Source organism: Pleuronectes platessa, chromosome 22, assembly GCF_947347685.1.
Source record: "Pleuronectes platessa chromosome 22, fPlePla1.1, whole genome shotgun sequence".
Taxonomy (NCBI): Eukaryota; Metazoa; Chordata; class Actinopteri; order Pleuronectiformes; family Pleuronectidae; genus Pleuronectes; species Pleuronectes platessa.
In genome coordinates, this window is record NC_070647.1 from 13,062,109 (window position 1) to 13,081,032 (window position 18,924).

At 42.3% G+C, this 18,924-nt stretch overlaps 1 protein-coding gene across 2 annotated transcripts; it reads right to left on the bottom strand.

Moving 5' to 3' along the window:
* Positions 1-3,044: 3,044 nt before the first annotated feature.
* nrf1 (nuclear respiratory factor 1) lies at positions 3,045-16,654 on the bottom strand. Of its 2 annotated transcripts, XM_053415355.1 has the most exons (13): positions 16,466-16,654; positions 14,415-14,532; positions 14,099-14,243; positions 13,373-13,487; positions 13,081-13,207; positions 12,787-12,927; positions 10,013-10,171; positions 9,597-9,812; positions 9,390-9,488; positions 8,949-9,103; positions 8,064-8,165; positions 6,851-6,969; positions 3,045-4,122 (listed from the first exon to the last, which is right to left on the bottom strand). In XM_053415355.1, exons 2-13 carry the CDS (start codon positions 14,487-14,489, stop codon positions 3,962-3,964), a joined length of 1,614 nt encoding a protein of 537 aa, XP_053271330.1. In that variant the 5' UTR covers positions 14,490-14,532; positions 16,466-16,654; the 3' UTR covers positions 3,045-3,961. The 2 variants fall into 2 exon arrangements, with proteins under 2 accessions (XP_053271330.1, XP_053271331.1); XM_053415356.1 differs by lacking the exon at positions 8,064-8,165 and having other exon boundaries at positions 16,466-16,651.
* Between the last annotated feature and the right edge of the window lie 2,270 nt (positions 16,655-18,924).

The following is an 18,924-nucleotide window of genomic DNA, read 5'->3' on the forward strand; positions in this document are numbered from 1 at the left end:
GGAGTCTGCCTGCACGACTCGAAGGCAACAAGAATGACCAACCCCTCCCTCCACCCCCCCGCAGGGCCCCCTGTGGAGCCCTGGCTGAAGCCCCGTCCTCCGACTGAGGAGGATCAATAGCGCTGCCTCTCCTCTGCCCAGTGATCCTCCACCACTAAACCTATTGCCCCCCTGTGCAGAGTGCGAGCACTCACTCCGCAGCCCCGACTGCCCAGATTGGATGTTTTTCACGACATCCAATCAGGATCAAAGTCAGTTGGTGGAGGTGGCGATTGGATGAGTGCACTGCACGATGATGTAACTTGTAACACCGTCACATGCAATGCAGCTCTTTCCTCGTCAAAGCTCTGAGGCAGAGGAGGCAGATAGTGTGAGTGGTGTGATTAACCAATGAATATTATTGCCATCGCAGCCCTAAAGAATGTTATAAAAGACTAAACCTACAGTGTATTTAGCATTAGTTATACAATGACCTTCATGAGGGTCATTGATGGTATGGTTAAGTTAAACAAGTTGAATTTATTGTAATTTTTGTTATGGATTTGAACACAAACACAACATCGTGAAAGCATCTTTTGTTTGAATAAAGACAATGTAAGTCGCTCTGTCTCCCTCATCTCGGCCCAGATGTGCAGCTCTGATCACAAGAGCCATGTCAATCATCTTACTAGTGCTGGGTTGATAGACATAGGAGATAGATTATTCTTCAGTTTGATCACAAAACACTATTTAAAAAGAAATAATCAATTTTTGGACGATGTCTTTGTCAAACACGGAATTCTCTTTTAATCATTTTGCAAATGAAGGGCAGTGTCCACACTGTTTAAATATATTTTAAGTCTTTTTTTGAGAATATTAAATCAAATTGAAATAGATAAACTGAAAATGTTTAAGTTAATTGGATGGAGAGAAGTTGTGTCACTTCTTCCTAATCTGAACGTTTTCAAAGCAGACACAGACAGAGAGAGAGAGGCGGGAGAGGCTATTGTTAGCATGTGGGTATTTTTCCAAGAAAGGATGCTAATAAGGCCTCCTTAATCTGCAGTGACTTGGATGTGCACGCGTGCCACACGGACAATGTCTTCTCTCGTCCCACACGATGCACTGCTCCCAGTGACTTCAATCTAATGATGGCAAGAAGGAGAATTAAACCTAAAACAAGAAGGAATAAATGGGATATTTTTCCATGTGTGGTAAACGCAACCTGCTCCAGCTTTAATCTGGAGGAAGAACGGGATATACACTGACGCCTGATAGATTAAGGCCTGAACGCTTCCCTCTCTCTCCGTCCTACTCTGCAACAGAAGGGCCCTGCTGGCAAATCCCAGGCTTTAAAGCAGAGGAGGTTCGGGGCAGCTTATGATGTAATCATGGCCTCGTCGGTCACGGCAGCGAGGGAAGGTGGGGGAGCTGCAGGCTAGTGTGGGGCTTATCGGGTTTTGCGGCAATGTATCACTCAGAAAAGGGATAGATATGGTTGTGAAATTGTATCTGTAGTCAAAGTCAAGTCTTATTGTGTTTCATCCATAAACTGCCATTATTTGTTTTTTTTACTGCTCAATGACCTCCCACTAATTTCACATACGTCTGTCTGTATGTGGAACGAATATCTAGGGAACCTTCCATGTTATCGGCTTCACACTTGGCACGTGTATTGTTAATGACCCCAGGAAGTGCAGTGTCAAATATCCTGTAATATGTTCAATATTAATAAAGATTTCACAAACAGGAAAACGGTGCTCTGTAGCAGTCAGTGGGGGCGGTCTGTGGACCCAGTTGAACATGTCCTCTTCTACGTCCTTAGATGAAATACAGCAGGGGCCAGCCACTATATTATAATTTTTATTTCACCATATCAGACTGTCACAGATATTCATATATCTCCATTATGGCAACCACATTTATAAAATCGCTCCGTCTTTAACAATTTGTCTACAGAGTAAAAACCCTGCCTTCACTTTGTTGCTGAAATGCATTATATCGAACTGAATTACAGAACTTTTATTTTGAAAAGCAGTGATATTTATGAAAAACACAGACTATAAAATCTTCACTGCAGATAAACCAGGTAGGATGAACACACATTGTTTCTAACTTCACTCTGCACCATAAACAAATTAAAAAGTGACAGTATATTGTAAAACTGTTTGGTAGACTCACTAATGACGGGGAATAATTAAATTGAAGTCACCCTGGAGCATCACTACATGTCAAGTTAACAGTAAACAGACAATAGGCACTGCACTAGTATATAGATAATAAATCAATAAATCGAATATATAATCATACAACATACAGACATTCTGTGCATTTATACACTTTTAATACACATTTGTTATAAGCTGATATTTGTGACTCTGCCTGGACCTAAACAGTGCGGGAGGAGCCAGAGCTAACAAGTGTTAGCTTCGTAGGTTAGCTAACAAGCTAACGTTGTGACTGAATTAATGAGACGTATCCTCAAGCACAAGCAACACAGGTAAAGACAATGTGTGTTTGTTATCCTGCTAGCTTAGCTTGTATTAAGTGTATGTTATACCATGCCAGCTTAGCGTGTTTAAATGTATCATGCTAGGCTAGGTAGTGCCTTAGCTTCCCTCCAATTTGTTTGCCTCACAGTCAAGCGGTCAAGTTAAAGTTCAACAAGTTCGACTTGAATTTGAATGTTCAGACTGGGGCTAGTTGCTGGAATAGGTTGTTGGCTAACCTAGCTAGCTCCATGCTATCGCCTGCCAGTACAGCTTACATTATTCGCTTAGCATCAGCTATTAAAAACGTGGTTAACAGTTTATCTCATAATTAACATTTTACTCGTGAAAAATCAACACAACTCTTACAGGGAGAGTTATTCAAACAAAATTTCAACAATTTATTGGTCTTCTGCGGAAATATGCGCTCCACTGATCATGTTATCCTAAATATATGTAATCTGTTAGTACCAAACCCTTTAAATTGTTGAAACTTAACAAATCTTGCTTTAATAGTTTATTAATGGTTTAATTGTTGGGTGAACAGTGTATTAATAACCGAGACAGACACAGTGCGAGTGGTAAACAGCCGTCAGTCTATTGGACTTTATTTCTTTAAATACACATGTTTGGTGAGAGTGGAATCAACTGTTACAGCTGCATCAAAATAAGCTGATTCTTTGCAAGCAATTATTTTTGTTTCAAGAGTTTTTGCATTTCATAGACTGCACTTCTTGTCCAAGTATAACCAACTTTCTGTCATATACAAAATTGATGTTGACCACCGAGTCTTAGGTGACATACAAAGAAAATAACATTCAGAGGGGTTGATCCTATCCATGCACTGAAAATAAATGGATTAGGTCGTCAAAACGTCCGCTGCTAGAAGTCAGCTCAGCAAATCCAGCAGGAAAGAAGAAATAAAACTTGATGTGTATCCTGAGTCTTCACAAATCTTAGGATGTGCATGGACCACAGTAAAAACAGCACAGGGAAAAAGCACACGACAACATGGTGTTTCAACATAAATTACCATCTAATGTGAGGACCAAGTCGGGGAGTGTCCACAGCTCAGAGGTTTAAGTGAGCCCAAGTGGAGAGAGTGATATTCAGAGCGGTGATGGAGGATATGGGAAGCAGTGGCTGCTTGACTACACCTAATTGTAAATGCATCCTAAAAACAAAACATTCAAGCACAGAGACAATGTAGAAAATCCATAACAGTGATAGGTAAAACACTGAAGCAGTGGTGGCTTTCCTCCTGGGCTTTTTGGTTCATCTTTGTTTTAAGTAAAAGGTGGATTTGTAAGGAAATAAATACTAAATACTCAACATTACAGAGCTAAAAAAAAAAAAAAAAAAAAAATAACTACAAGGGAAAAAAACACCAACAAAGTCAAGTTTTTTTTTACATAATTAACAACGCGCAGTAGGACAGACACATCTCCAAGGTGGCCAATCGGTGCCTTCTGCTCCTTTCAGGATTCCAATAGTCATTGCTCAATGGTCACAACCTCCACCGCCTGGCCGTCCAGAGTGACAGTGTTGTCTATGCGTGTGGCTACAGGTGCCATTGCAACCTGGACAGGCCGGTTACCCTGTGCGAGGCTGGTCACTACAGTCTGATACATGCTGACCGGGATCTGGACCAAACCTGAGGAAGAGAGGGGGGACATGTTGGATTTAGACACACATGATAAGGATAGAAAACACATTGACAACCACTTTGATTATTTCCAATAGATTGTCTATTGACTAACCAATGTTTGCTCAAGTGAGTTTTATTGGTTTCTCTTTTTTGGAATCATTTTAATGTAATTCTGTAGATCTCGCAAAAGAAGTCATTTGAACACATTGATTTAGGCTCACAGAAATTATCTATTTAATAATCTCTTCTCTTTATTACGCCACTCTATGAAGTTCGCAGTGATAGAAGGAAGCCATGTTTCTGAACAATGGTCCGATTGAACGTCCTTAGCTTGCTTCCCCCATTCCCAGCTGTGTGTGTGTTTGTGTGTGTGTGTGTGTGTGTCTTTGCCTGTAGGGATTACTGCTGCATTCACGTGGGCCTCTGCCCCACCCTACAAGCTGTCACAGTGTCACAGGCAGGCAAGAAGGTCAGTGTAGGGGATGGCAGTGGCTCATGCCCGCTCCCATTAGTGTGAGCTAAGAGGCTGGACACCGAATGCGCCCAACACAAATTATACATGAATCCTTTCAGATACAAATGTGACACGACACAGGCCAGATTTCAAATGTATTTTAGTCCCTTCAATATTTAAAGATTTAATTTGATGGTTAAAAAACTTCACAGTCATTATTATTCCTCTTAAGTTCTCCCAAATTAAAATACGTCCCCTATTGTCAGGGTGGTAAGTGTTGGTCCTCTTGGCCTCTAAGCCCACTTGCCAGTGATTTGTGACAGGGTTAAGTTGTGCTGATGCAGGTAATTGTGCTGGCAGTGATTACAGAGGAGGGCTTATTGGGAACAGGGCATGGCACTGTGATGTACATACACAGTACGGCTACTGAGTGAAGTGCCTCCCTCTGCCACTCCAACATGGTTACTAAGACGTTAAGGGCTGTGCCTTGGTGCCGCAGTGTGTACGTATTGGTGTGTGTGCAGGGTCGTAATGTCTGTGTTGGTGAAGGGTTGCTATACAAGCCAATCAGCAGTGTCTGGGCCAGCACACTTCAAACGGTGCTCTTGACTCCTTTGCAGCACTACGCTGATTTGCTAAGGTCAATAGTTTGCAAGAAGGACTGGCTCTGGCAGCTCCATCAGTTGTTTAAGTGAGCTATTGCAGCTAAAGCACCGTGTAGGAAGCAAGATGTCAAACTACAAAAGGTGCAGATCTTAGATTTGAATAAATTAATTTAAATTTAAGTAACAACGTGCAAATAAACACTGACACACACTTAGCTATTATCTAAGCAATGCAGATAAGTTGCTGTCTGGTAACACAAATCAGATCTGATGCATGCAAATAACAGTGAGGACAGTCCTGAAGATCTGATTTGAGAAACAAATCTGATTTAACTGGAGTCTGAACAAAGCCCATATTTCTGCAACAGCCTGTGCAGCTGTGAAACAAAAGACTGATTTAATCGATGATTCAATGTGAACATGCTTCAGTTCGTTGCTTTTCTCAATGCTACTGCAGTGTATGAACAGTTAGAGGAGGAGATAGAGAATACATTTATATACTGGTAGTGTATGTATGTCCATGTATATAGACGAGCAAGAGAACCTGGGGCTGTGTGCTGACAGCTGGCCAAGTGATTAGTCCATGGACTGATAATGGAGTGAGTCAAAGCTCTTTAGGTGGGGCCCCGAGGGGCCGGCTGATGCCTCTAGAACTAGTGTAATTTGTATAAGTGTGTGTCTGTGTATTTATCCCTGTGTAGGATGGCACTAGTCAGAAGAAATCCTAAATAAGAACAAGACTTAACAAGATGTGTGTAGCTAACACTTTGAATTTAGGTGAAATATATAATTTATTGCTTCATTACACTGATTGTAAATAACCATGATTCAAAGCAGAAATTATAAATAAAAGTAACATCATAATTTCTTGACTCTAACTTGTAAATTGTTAGGTAAATTATAATAAATACTTTTTAATAAACCATTGTCATTAAGAATGACTCAATGTAAAATGTATTTCATCGTCAGCTTCACCTAAATATGTATATCCATGTGAAATATGACACTCACATTATTGACTACATACTTACTACATTTGGTGATCAATGTTAGATTAGCATTGCCTCCCCTGATGCCCACTGATATTAGCTGGGCATATGCTTTGAACGGCTGCTAATTGTTTACCACAACTATGTGAAGCTGTCGCTACAAACTGCTCCGATCCTGTCACGTCCACTACTGGGTGATGCAGCTAACAAAAAATAACATTAAAAGAAGGTAGCTCAGCTGCAAGATACACACTGTGTCGGTCTGTCACATCAGCACAGAGTAGATTATGCGTGTATGAGCTCAGAGGCGTCAGTACAGCAAAGCTTCCACTTTGTAAGATTTAAGAAATAACATTGGCTGGGGAAGTACCATTTTGAAAAAATTAGAAGCTGAAAAGAAGCCCACATCTTGAGCTATATTTACATCGTCACCATAGAAAAAATCCATTTCTAATATATTTTCTAACAAATAACAATCCCTCCTAAGGTTTGCAATATATCCCATAGTTTTTACATTCATTAACCTGCTAATTTTAATGACTTCATAAAAAAAAAAAAATCTAAACTGATATAATGAAAAGGAAGAAGCCAAATAGCTGAAAAAAATTGAAAACTATCTGAGGTGTACTTTGCACGGTGCCTCAGTGATTGCTGTGCTGATGATAACAAAATGGATAAATATGTACCTGTGGCATCCTGAACCCCAGCTAGTGCCCCGACAGCAGCTGCCGTCTCTGCCAGGACGATCTGACCTCCACCTTGTAGAGTGGCCTCTGCCAACGTCGCTACAGCGTGAGCTGCCTCACTGCAAGAAACACACATACGTTCAGTACATCAGATATTCTGAACCATGCGTACAAAAAGGACAAATACACACACAGTGCACACATAAATACTTAGGTTTATTTTGTGGAGACCTAAACTACCACAAAAATGTATACACCTCGAAATTTAAAGAATCATGCTATAAGGACTTCCTCAACGTCCTCAAAAGGAAGTCAAATCCCTACAATATAAAACAGTTAAGTCCCCACAACATGAGTAATGCCTAGACCACATTCACACGGTCGCACACACACAGTCTGCTCACAAAGGCAGGGGTTATTAGAGAGATGTGGGGTGAAGAGCTAGGAGCGTATGCGATGTAAGAGGCTTTTCCAGTCTGGACTTATGGAGAAATCTGTCACATCTCCCTAAACGCCAGGTGCTACAGGTCTAACAAAGCAGTTTTATCAACCAGATCTCTCCAGTGGATTTACCATGAGCCTATTACCACACCAGCTTCGTTATGAACTAATGGAAGTGTTCACAGCTTGGCTCATAATCACATCTGAGATAGAAATACAGATGGACAGATAAGGAAGAGGAGCTGAGAGAGAACAGAGAAAAGATGGTGGCAATAAAGTCAGGCAATTTTGGCATTGATGTTTCGTCATGAAAAATATAACCACAACCTTACATCAATGTATATTTAATAATCGAAGTAATGGGAGTTGACCATGTCTGATTCATTTTGTCAATACGGTGTCAATTTTTTGCTCAACACAGCAGAAACGACAGCGAGAGGAGGCCATGTTCCTGGAGCTGGAAAACAGAGACACAATGTTCCAGAGCCTGTGGAGCAGGAGGTAACTCAGCACAGGTAAACACCAGGGGGGAGGTGAGGGGAGAGGAGGGAGGACTCAGGTGGGTGCACGTAACAAGCCCCACTGGGACATACCCACACACACGTGAAATTATTGTCATGACACCAGTGCAGTGAAAAAAACAGTCTGGCTGATAAATTCGGCAAGTTTACGACCTTTTAAATTCACGAATATCAAAACTGGGGATCCAGAAGTGGCTACAGCTGTGTAGGTTTTCATTAAACCAGGCTGCGGCAAGATTGTATTTATCTACCTGAGATTGTCAAGCTGCTGTATTGTTGTGATGTTGTAACCCGATCCGGCAGACGACCGGTCCTCCATGGGACACGCTTTTAGTTCCCGCTGTAGGCCCCATCTGAATAAAAATGTGTGCGGCACATTTCCCAAAAGGAAAAACGGTCCAACACAACCCATGTACATTGTTTATTACGACAGTCTGTACACTCAATGCTCACTGCATTTTTACAACAGGTTATGGCTTATAGTATTTCAAACCTTTACTGACTTTGTCACACTATGTGGAATCATGCATTTATCACCTGCCTTGGTTTTACTTAATAAGCTAAATTAGCACAGGTTAATGTGTGCACATCGTTCCCTTCCACTCTAAAGGTCACAGGCTAATTAATTAGATGCTGAACCAGGATCAGCTGTAGTTCACTAATCTCGAGGGGACCCCAGTGACCTGCCCAGACAGTTGCCTCATTCTCTTCCAGTTGTTAAAGCTGCCTGTGCAATTACGGACTCCTCTTATGGTTTGCAGTGTTTGCTGGCTCCACCTCCAGTGACTGAACACACACGAGGGTTGCATCAGTGAACGCTAAACACTCTATCCTGCAGTATCCCCCCCTTCTAAAAAAAAAGTGGTGACAGTTTGCATTGAGAGCTCTACGGTGCCAACTCTGCTTTACTGCTGCCGACAATCCAACTGGTAGGGGTATCATAAATGACCTGAGGTTTAGCTAAAGATGTAAATAAGCTCAACTATTAGACTATTGTTCTTGATGAGAGGGGTCTGATTACACACCTACAATTGAACAAATCACTTCTCCACCAAATCTCCCCTGTAACTTTCCCATCTTGTTGTAATTCTACAACCATTGAACCCTTTTCACATTTTCAATTCTCTCACAATCACCTGTTAAGAGCCATCGTGACGGTGGCACCAGTCTGCATCTCATGACTGGCGGCGACGGCAGCTTCAGCCAGGGATGCTACTGCCTGCGTGGCCTCTGACGATTGAGTGGTTTGGATTGTCATCTCCCCGCTATGGAGGGCCCAATTCTGCTCCACCTGGAGAAAAGTAGTCCAAAAACAATTTCAATAATGAGGTGATAAATGTTATGTACACATAAAAACTGCAGTGTTAGGTTTGTTGGTGAACACATTTGTGTTTTGATTTTGTGGTGCTGAATGGACAGCTCCAATAGAGTACGCTTAATATCATCATCTAATGTGCTGCAACATCCTTTTATTTTAGTCATTAATGTGTTCTAGGAAATTCAGAAGCATTTTATACAATCAGGTCACAAGCATGTTTTTATTAAGATGTGTTTGTTTGAGTGCACGTGGCTGTCACCTCTCCATCAGTCACAGTAGTGTAGTTAACCTGTGCCACCGTCACACCCGGCAGCTCCGAGGCATCTGCCAGAGTCGCAACTGTGTGTCCTGTTCCAACCTGAGAGTAAAAAGATACAGAAAGTTAAATAACAAAAAATATGATCAAGATTATGATTTGAAAAAGTGCCACTCGAGGGTATAGTGTCCAAGCGACAAGAAAATGTACCTGAATGAGTGAGACTGTTCCATCGGGGTTGTTGATGGTCTGTACCACAGTTTGTGACGGCACAAGGTGAGCGATGCTCTGCGCTGTGGTCATATGGTGCTGGGTGGTGGTAACAGTCGTTATATGATGGTCTTCGAATGCATACAACAGATCCTCACGTCCGTGCTGCTTGTAGCAGTTCTTCACGATGGTTCGCAACGCCTGCGTCCAAGAAACCTGGGCGATTCAAACTATGAGTTAATTCTACAGAGTTACTTTAAGACTACTGGTATTGAATGCCAAAATTACAGATTTTCTACTGTCTAATAGGTAACTCATTGTTGACTAGATCGCAGGTCATCAGATGCCATTTGTGACAGAGACAGAATAGGATAAAAAAACAAATCAAACACAGTATTCCCCAGTTTTTTTCTCACCCTCTGTTTCTGCTCCTCTGTACGGACATCGCTGCGGACATTGGCCCAGGGGATGTCCTCAGGCCACCACACTGGCTTGCAGCTCTCTTTACCCCAGCCAGGCTTCCCTCGGCCTGTAGAGTACTTCAGCATCTCTGGGATGAACGCTCGCAGCTGGGCCTGAAGCAGAGGACAGATGGATAGGAGAAAAAAAAGATGATACAGATACCAAAACTCCAAAGTGGAGAGCTGCAGTGTCACACACACGCCCTTGAGCAGGCTGTAGGAGGCAGCTATTGATTGGCTACCTGCTGCTTGGTGCTGAGGTGGTCAGGGTCTGCAAATAGAAACAGGCTTTCCAAAAGGGGAACAATGTGCTCATGTTTATTAACAGACCAATCTATGGCTGTGGCTCCAGCCTGATGTGTGAGACAGACACCATGAGAACACCAGGGGTGATCCAACACACTTGAGCAGTCAACCTGTCCCAGCAAAGTCCCAGTACACTCAGCGGTTATATTAAAAAGGACAAGCAGGTCAAAATTGTAAAGAAAAAAGATAATCAATGTCAAGCAAAGGTATTAGATCAACTTTGATCACTGATGACGTGAACTATTATATCATCATTTCATTACTGTGGCTGCACCTGACTGTATCGGGGAGTGCTGGTCTACTATATAGTGAAGTAGGAGACAAGTGAACTGGAAACGTGGGACCGACCGCTGCTGCGATTCCTTGTTACTTTTCAGCTGTGAAAATTTGCCAATTCATTACAATGGCAATGGAGTAAATTTGTGTATTTATCTATTAACATTTTTTTTATCCAATTTATTCGTCTGACTCCAATAGTCATGTCTATTTAAATTGTTAGTTTTTAATTTCATCCCTGGGACTTGTATCAGATTTTAAATATGTATTCATTCATAAATTAAACCTAGTTAAGTTAATACTGGAGCTCTACAGTAAATCCTTCCTTTATCAAGGTTATTATGTTCAGATATGTTTCAGAAGAGATGCCATTATGATCTTTGTTGGGGATGCAGTTTGCAGTGATGTTGAACAGTGCACACGTCTGATATTTAGTCTATTTTCAAAGCAACGTGCAACTGAATGTAGGTTCAATGAAGGCAGCTGACTCAAAGAGAGAGATCTTAGCTTCCTTGTGTCATGTGTGGTCTTGAGCTAATCTGATTCGTTCGCTATTGATCACCCACAAGCATCACCACTATAGGTGCACAAGTGAGTGGCACACAGACATATATTCACTCACCATCAGGTCAACACTTCCAGACCAGGCACACACACACACTCCCTCACTGACAGGCTAGGGTGGGGTTTAGTGCCAGTGTCCTCAGTGTCCTGGTAATATGCAAGCATCACTGAGGGATTATATTGCACAATGAGGCACTGCAGCGTCTGCCTGCCTCGACATTACGGGCTAAATTTGGTTCCGCAGGAAATAAATCCCTCCCTGCTCCCCCTTTAGACCCCCTTTCTAACTCACAATTGCAAAACACAGGTTCACGGTTTCTCAGTATGTCAAGTTAGAGTTAATACAAAAATGGCTCTTGATTGAAAATGGATGGTCAATAATAAAAAAAAAAAGGTCTTGGAACCGCAAAAGGTTTTCACATTTCCACCTGTGGCTGGTGTGGATGTATGTGGATGCATGTGCACAAGGCCAGATGGCCTAATTACAGTGGCTAGTGAGTTAAGTGGCATGTTGTCCTGGCACCCACCACCCCACTCCTAATCCTCAGAGCAATGCTCCAATCAGCATTTAGAAGGGAGACTATGATTCTGGGTCCCTGGCCCTAACAAGGCTAGGGGATAATTATGGGCTCAGGCTAGTCCGTGGATCACCTGCTACAGATGCTCCGTGCATTGGACTGGTCAAGGCGTCTGTCTGCGTCACTAAACCTTACTGGGATTTCTTCCGCTGCACATGTCAGCAAAAAAGACAGGGTCTTTCCCGATACAGATCAGGAGAACTAAGTTAGCTTAGTTCTCATTCATCGGACCACTCTCATTGTCCTGCTTGATATTTCCAAGGTCCCTCAGCCTTTTCCCAGAGGGACGAGACAACATCCTGTCTCCAACACATGGCACCTCTATAAACACCCGCCCACACCATTCCACCTGGCTTGGTCAAGCTGAGCGAGGCAACAGGTTACTAGAGATAATCGCATCCTACAACCTCCGGAAAAACAAGCACCAACTAGAACCTGCCCTCCGAGGACTCATCCTACCTCGGGATTGGCTAGCGTGCTCCCAGGGATGAGGAAAGTCTCCGAGGGCCACTGTCATGCTGGCTACTCTGACGATGATACAGAGAATGCGTCAGCAGCACTGGGAATGCAGAGTAAACAAGCTGGGATCCCTGGGGTGATGAAAGAACTCAAGCTGCCAATGGTGCTAATGTCGCAGTGAAACTGAAAGGCCTACAATGAGCAGTGCAGCTCAACTCACTGCTGCCACATCCTGTGTACAAACACAGGAAGCTTGGCTTGTTGTCAGACCTATGCATCAAACTAATGTAAGGCTAAATGACATTCGATGAAAAAAACCTCAGTAAGTGACAATGAACATGTGTAATCAACTAAAAATAAGTGTCTGACCATGATGCTAAGTTCTTGTTCACAATGTACATAAAATAACCTGGGACTGTGATTTGTTTCCAACTAATGCCCTCTGGTGGCAAAAGATAGAGGAGCACCTGTACACTGCGGCATATATGATGACGTTTACTTGGCGGGTTGAAGTGTAATAGATTAGAAGAGAGTAAGGAGCCTGACCTGGGTCATCTTATCCACAGAGACAGGGATGCCGTCTATGGTGAGGGGGGGCAGCTCTGAGGCCATGTCTCCACCTGGAGGGGCGTGTTCAGCGAGAGCGTTCTCCAGATCCTCCAACATCATGCTCTTATACTTCCTCACCTGGAGGGCAGAAAGTTTGTGGCACAGCATTTTTGGTTAGTGCCGCATGTGTCCTTGTGATCTCTTAAGTTAAAGAAATATAAATGGTTGTTCAACTGTTTTAATTGTGCAGCAGATCGATGTGCTCAACGTTCTATAGACTCGAACACTCACCACATTCTCCAGTGGAGCAGCACCAAACACCTTGAACACTGGGTTGGGTTTGGAGGGAGAAATACACAGCACTATGGCCTGCTGCCCCACTCTGGTGGTATACTCATCAAGTGTAGCTCTTAGTTTCCTGTAAACAAAAACCGGCATTTGTTGTCTGCTTCAGAATAGAAGCAACACAGTACACCACCTCCTGAGTGCACATGATCTAAGGTGCTGTAAGTTACATTTCTGGCATCGTAGCTGTTTTACAGGAAAGGGGGATCAAGTTGTGTCCTTGGTGTTTGAAGCTCACCTGAGCAGTCGGGTCTGCTGCCTCTTGCGGATTGAGGGGTTGGATTCAAAGATGTGAGGCCTCTTTCTTTTCTTGCCGGTTGCCACGGCAGCAGCAGCCGCCATGCCTACTGGCCCTGAGAAGAGAAGAAATAGGAAGCTTGTGTACTGGTAGATGATTCATTTAAATGACCATTAAACTGTGTGTTGTGCATCACTCCAACATGTATGGACTTTATGGTTGTAGTTGTTATTATTCTCCTGTTTAGATTTCATATTGGAATAGGCTTTTAAATCATGAAACTTGGGTTTGAAAGGGAGCTGAGTTGCAACTGTGGCTCACAAAAAGCAGAGTCAGGAGCTGTCGGGAGTTGTTTGCCTTCAAGGCTTTCTGCCAGAAAGACTTTGCATGTGGTCTCACATTGGGAAAGACTCGTTCTGATCGTTTACTAAGTAGATTACTTGTCTCAACATAACCAAACTGAGACTGAAAGGTGAAGCCAGAAAACCTTTTTATCAGTCTGCCCTGACACCTTCCCTCAACAGTTGAGCTTGACAGGAGGCAACGTTGAAAGGGTGACACTGCCTCCACTAAACAGTACACTGGCTCCACCTGTTGTTCACTTGAAAACATTACACTGAAATCAGGACGTCTTGGATGTTTTGTTTTGGATTCGTGGAATTCAAGAGATATGGAAGTTATGCACATCTGCTTGTTTTCTATCCATCGAGTAGTGTCTAGACTTACCTGCAGCAGCTAGGTGTGCGGTGATCTCATCGGTGCCTGCCGAATTGAGAATGTCCGTGTCGTCGTAAGGATCGTCATCTGGCGAGGACGTCGAGTCTTCCTCAGCACTCATCATGGATGTTTCAGTGTAAGTGGTCACGTGTACCTATGCACAGTAAAGAGTCAATTCAAATGGGTTTCAAACTAAATACCATAGGATAAGTATGAGACTGAGGAGTTAGGGTTCATGGTTCAATCTAATGATCTATCAATCAATCATGATCGTCTATCTTTCTTACTGGTTTCCACTAGTTCATAATTTGGGTTATCAGTTCACCTGATGGATCTGTTGGCTGACAGCGCCAGCCTCGATGGTTGTCATCTGTTCATGGTGAACGCTGTGGTCCTCCATTATTGGTCACCCGGTCTACACAGCTAGATCAACGGTTCAATGACTGAGTGGAGACAAAGGAAAAGTAGAGATGGAGCATAAGATAATTGTAGCGACTGCTTTAGCCCCACATCATGTCTGAATAAATTTTATGTATTCATTATATCAACAGACCTTGTATAGGATTAATCTTGTTTGTATTGACTATTGATATACAGTTCCTCAGATGCATAATATGGCATATAAAGCATCGTTCCTCAAACGTATACTATTGTTTATTTTGCATAAGCACAACTATGTATATGTGCTTATCTCCAACAAATTCAGACTCAAGCCCGATACCTCTGATACCAATATATCTGTCAATAAGAAATATAACTGAGGCTTGATATTGTACAATTTAATCAGAAACGTATTTATAAATAACTACAAAAAATATCAGAAATGTTACCAGAGTAATAAATCTTGAATAAAGAAAATAAATGTTTATTCTGTAAAATGTGAGTTTTCGTATCGGCACATGCTGGCAAATATACATGCCAGTTCATGTTTGATATTTATTGGTTATATATTCTTAAATAATAACGATAGTTCACTATTTCAGGCAGAATGGAATGAAAACCAATTCAAAAATAATCAAAAGTATTGCCTGGTAGGTTATAGTACAAATCTCCTTATCAATATTTGTAGAAATATGCCTGCAGCTGTTTTATTTGTCTTGTCTGAGTGCAGCGACTGCACCACTGCTACAAGGAGGCTTCAAATCTATCACCACGGAGCTTCACTTAAACATTACTTTAATAAAAGCAACAAAGCAATGTTTTACAAATCCCATTTATTGTGTTAAATCTTACAAAGATGGATTAGCATTATATATCCAGCACGTGAATGTAGACTGGCTGTGATACATTCAAATCCTGCACAGTGACTGGTGATAGTAAAAAATATCCTCTGCTGGCCTTTACAGTGTGAAACAGTAGTATTGGTGTTTGTATTTCCACTGGTTTTATGCACAGGTGTGTGTGTGTGTGTGTGTGTGTGTGTGTGTGTGTGTGTGTGTGTGTGTGTGTGTGTGATGGATCCATGTTACAGTGCCAGGGGGATATCACACATTATGATATATAAACACACAACTCAGTTGATGTATAGTGACTGGAGACAGGCTGTCTACATGAAGTGAAGCAGTTTAATATACTATTCATTCATAGTGGGCAGCTGATTTATACTAATATGTATTCTGGCAAGTAGTTATCATTGTTTTTAGAGACAGAGAGGGAGTATTAAAAAAACGACAACACATCTGGAGCCCCACATCTGTCCTGGGACTGAGTTTGTTTACATGTAATCTCGCCTGTGATGAGTACATGAACTGTGGCTGCTAACAGGCTACATGATGCACGTACATTTACACTTATTATCCGTATTCACAGACTGAATCGAGGCTGATTTCCACCTCGCATGTAGGGTAGTGATATCTGGAGTTAAACGCATAACGCTATTACTGCAGCGTTACAGTCCGATGCTAACCTGCCGGCTGCCTGACAACGAAGAGCTAAGCTAGCGACGTCCTACGTTCGGCTAATTAGCCTGCTAGCTAGGCATTTGTCGGTGTGGTCCCGGTCCTCTGAATGAACAAAGGCTGTGGTCGAGGGGAGCAGCGGGTCGGTGGTGATCGGACACTGGGTATAAGTGAGTCCAGGGAAGAGGAAGGTAAATGTGGTGAGCGCAGGCTCCAACACGAACCGCGCGCAATATAAAACAAAACAGAGGCCCAGCGGCCCGCAGCTCATCCACAGCGACTCTTCTCTATGTGAGCTTTATGTCGATACGCGCCTACAACACCATCCATCGCCGGTGAAAAACAAACACACATGCATCACAACGCGACTCCAGTCACCATCCGAACACTCCGCTGCTTTCGCCCAGACGCTGCCGGGTTCGATGATGCGGCTGCGCCGGGGCTGAAATGCGTGGAGATTGCGCGGTAGGGCACTAACCTCAGAGCGGCTGCGCTACTTCGGGCCTGCGCCGTACAGCGGGGATGGATCCGAGCTGTAATGGAGGACAGAGGGGAGCCAGCAGCAAACACACGCAGGCACACACACACACACACACAAGCTCAGCCCCGCGCACACAACACTGATCTGCACTAGTGATGCATTCAAGGACCTCTGCCACTCTCTCCGTAGCCCCAGTCACACGGTTCATGGTGCATTTGGGTTTTACACACGACTACATCCACAGTCCTGCAGCAGAAATGCTCTTATTTGTTCTATTTAATGAAAAGGACACACATGATGTGATGACTGACGACTGGGTCACACTGGGTAAAACAGGAGATAGATGGACAAATAGAGAGATAGATAGATCGAGAGAAGGATAGAAAAATGGATAGATCGATAGATAGATACTTATATATATAGCTCGATAGGTAGATAGGTAGATAGATAGATAGATAGATAGATAGATAGATAGATAGATAGATACATGAATGTATAGATAGACTGAAAGACAGATAGATGTGTGTATAAATATATATAGACAGATAGATGCACATAAAAACAATTAAAAGTGTTTCGGTAATGCATTAAAACATTAAAGAAGAAATCATGCAAATACTAATAAGTCACTTTATGTAATTCACGATAAACGTGTTAGAATTTTTATCTTTCAATCCACACAAAAGTACCTTTTTTATAGAATCCAGATCGGTCCATTCACACAAGATATAGTGATATTTCCGTCGATCCCTGAATGCCCCATCAGAGCTGTGAAACCACGCCCCCTGTCTGCAGACCCGCGTGCTGCTGCTCCTCAGCTGATCTCCTGTTGTCCTCTGTGGTTAAAGATCAATGATCAACAGAAGAAACCAGAAAACAAACAAACAAACAAACACCAGTTTCAGTTAATGACGCGGTCGTGAGTAAAACTTAAGAAAACTGGAACAAGACAAACCTTGAACGCGTCTTTAATCAGGAACAGCTGGGTCGTGCAGGAAGCGATGATTCCTCCTCAGGAAACTTTTCATCTAAAGACTTTTACACTTTGTTAAACGAGCATTTAATAGACTCGAAACATATTTGGGGTTTGAGACATGAAAGTGATTTTTATAGGCGGAAAGGTTTTTCTCTGAACTCTTCTCACGTGGCTACAGGTAAACTTCCAGGCCAACTCAACACATGCACTGAGTTCCATGAATAGTTTCTCAAGGGAAATGTTTAGCACGTCACAGTCAGTTAACGAGATGAATCATAATATTAGTTAATGCATAAATGATACGATTTATTAAAGACTTTGGTCCTTTTGATTTGTGTTGTTGGCAGATATATAAATGTAATGTTAATAGTTAGGGCTGGATATGGCCCCAATTATATCAAGATCAAATATTACTTAAATATTGTATATAAGATTGAGTTATGAGAGAAATCTGAAAGTAATGCTCTCAAATTTGATACGGGTAAAACAACAACAACAACAGAAAAACACATGCTCTGATAAGGTTGTGGTTTTAAACTCTGGTTTGTGGACTGAGCATGATAAACACTTTAAAATATTTATAAATCTGAGGTAGATAAATTATGTATTATACATAATAATACATACTCACTGTGTTTGCACAATACATAACTGAACATTAGTGATATTGCTATTGAAGAAAATAGCATAGAAAATTGTTTTATTACCTAGCCCTACTAATAACACTTCACTTGTTATTCACTTCAGGTTTAAAAGAACACAAGCTGTGGTGCACAACTGCTGCTTCTGAGCTGATAAGACGACATCCTTCCTGAAGAAGCTGACTGAAGGGATAATAAGGTAAGTTTCGGATCACTGTGTTCCTGGAGACAAAGCATCACATAATCAAAGCCGTAATCCAAACAGCCCTCAGGAGGGCAGCATTGCATCACAGATCCCTCAGGTTGAGCTGCAGTAACAGGAGATGGCAGTGAGGCCTCAGTGATGCACCTCTCTGTAGATGCCCTGGCTCGCATTCAAGATGATGGATGTTTTACATTAGTCTGTGGTGACAGCAGCTTATGTTTGTGTTTCACTAAATGTCAGCGAGTATCATATTCAAAAAATCTGGCAGGAGAGCCGCTGAGTGTGACTCCACATTTTACAGCTTCCATACTGTGTGACTGACCTTCGTTGCTCCCTGTCTCACTGCCGGCCCTCTCTCTGTGTGTATTTGTGTTTAGAAACCTGCAGACAGGATCTATTCTTAGTTTATTATCGGTGTCACTTGAACAAAGACAGTTCTCTTTTTGAGGGAATTTGTTGAACTTTCTTTGAAGATTTTGGCAATTATTTGTGCATAGTAAGTCCAGGATCCAGATTGTGTATCTGTTATATTTGTGTTTCAAGTGCACTGAAGGAAAACCCAGTTTCAGGTACGATGATGGAGAGAAGGGCAAATGAAACAAGCTCCGTTTGTTTGCCCACTCTTCTTCTACTT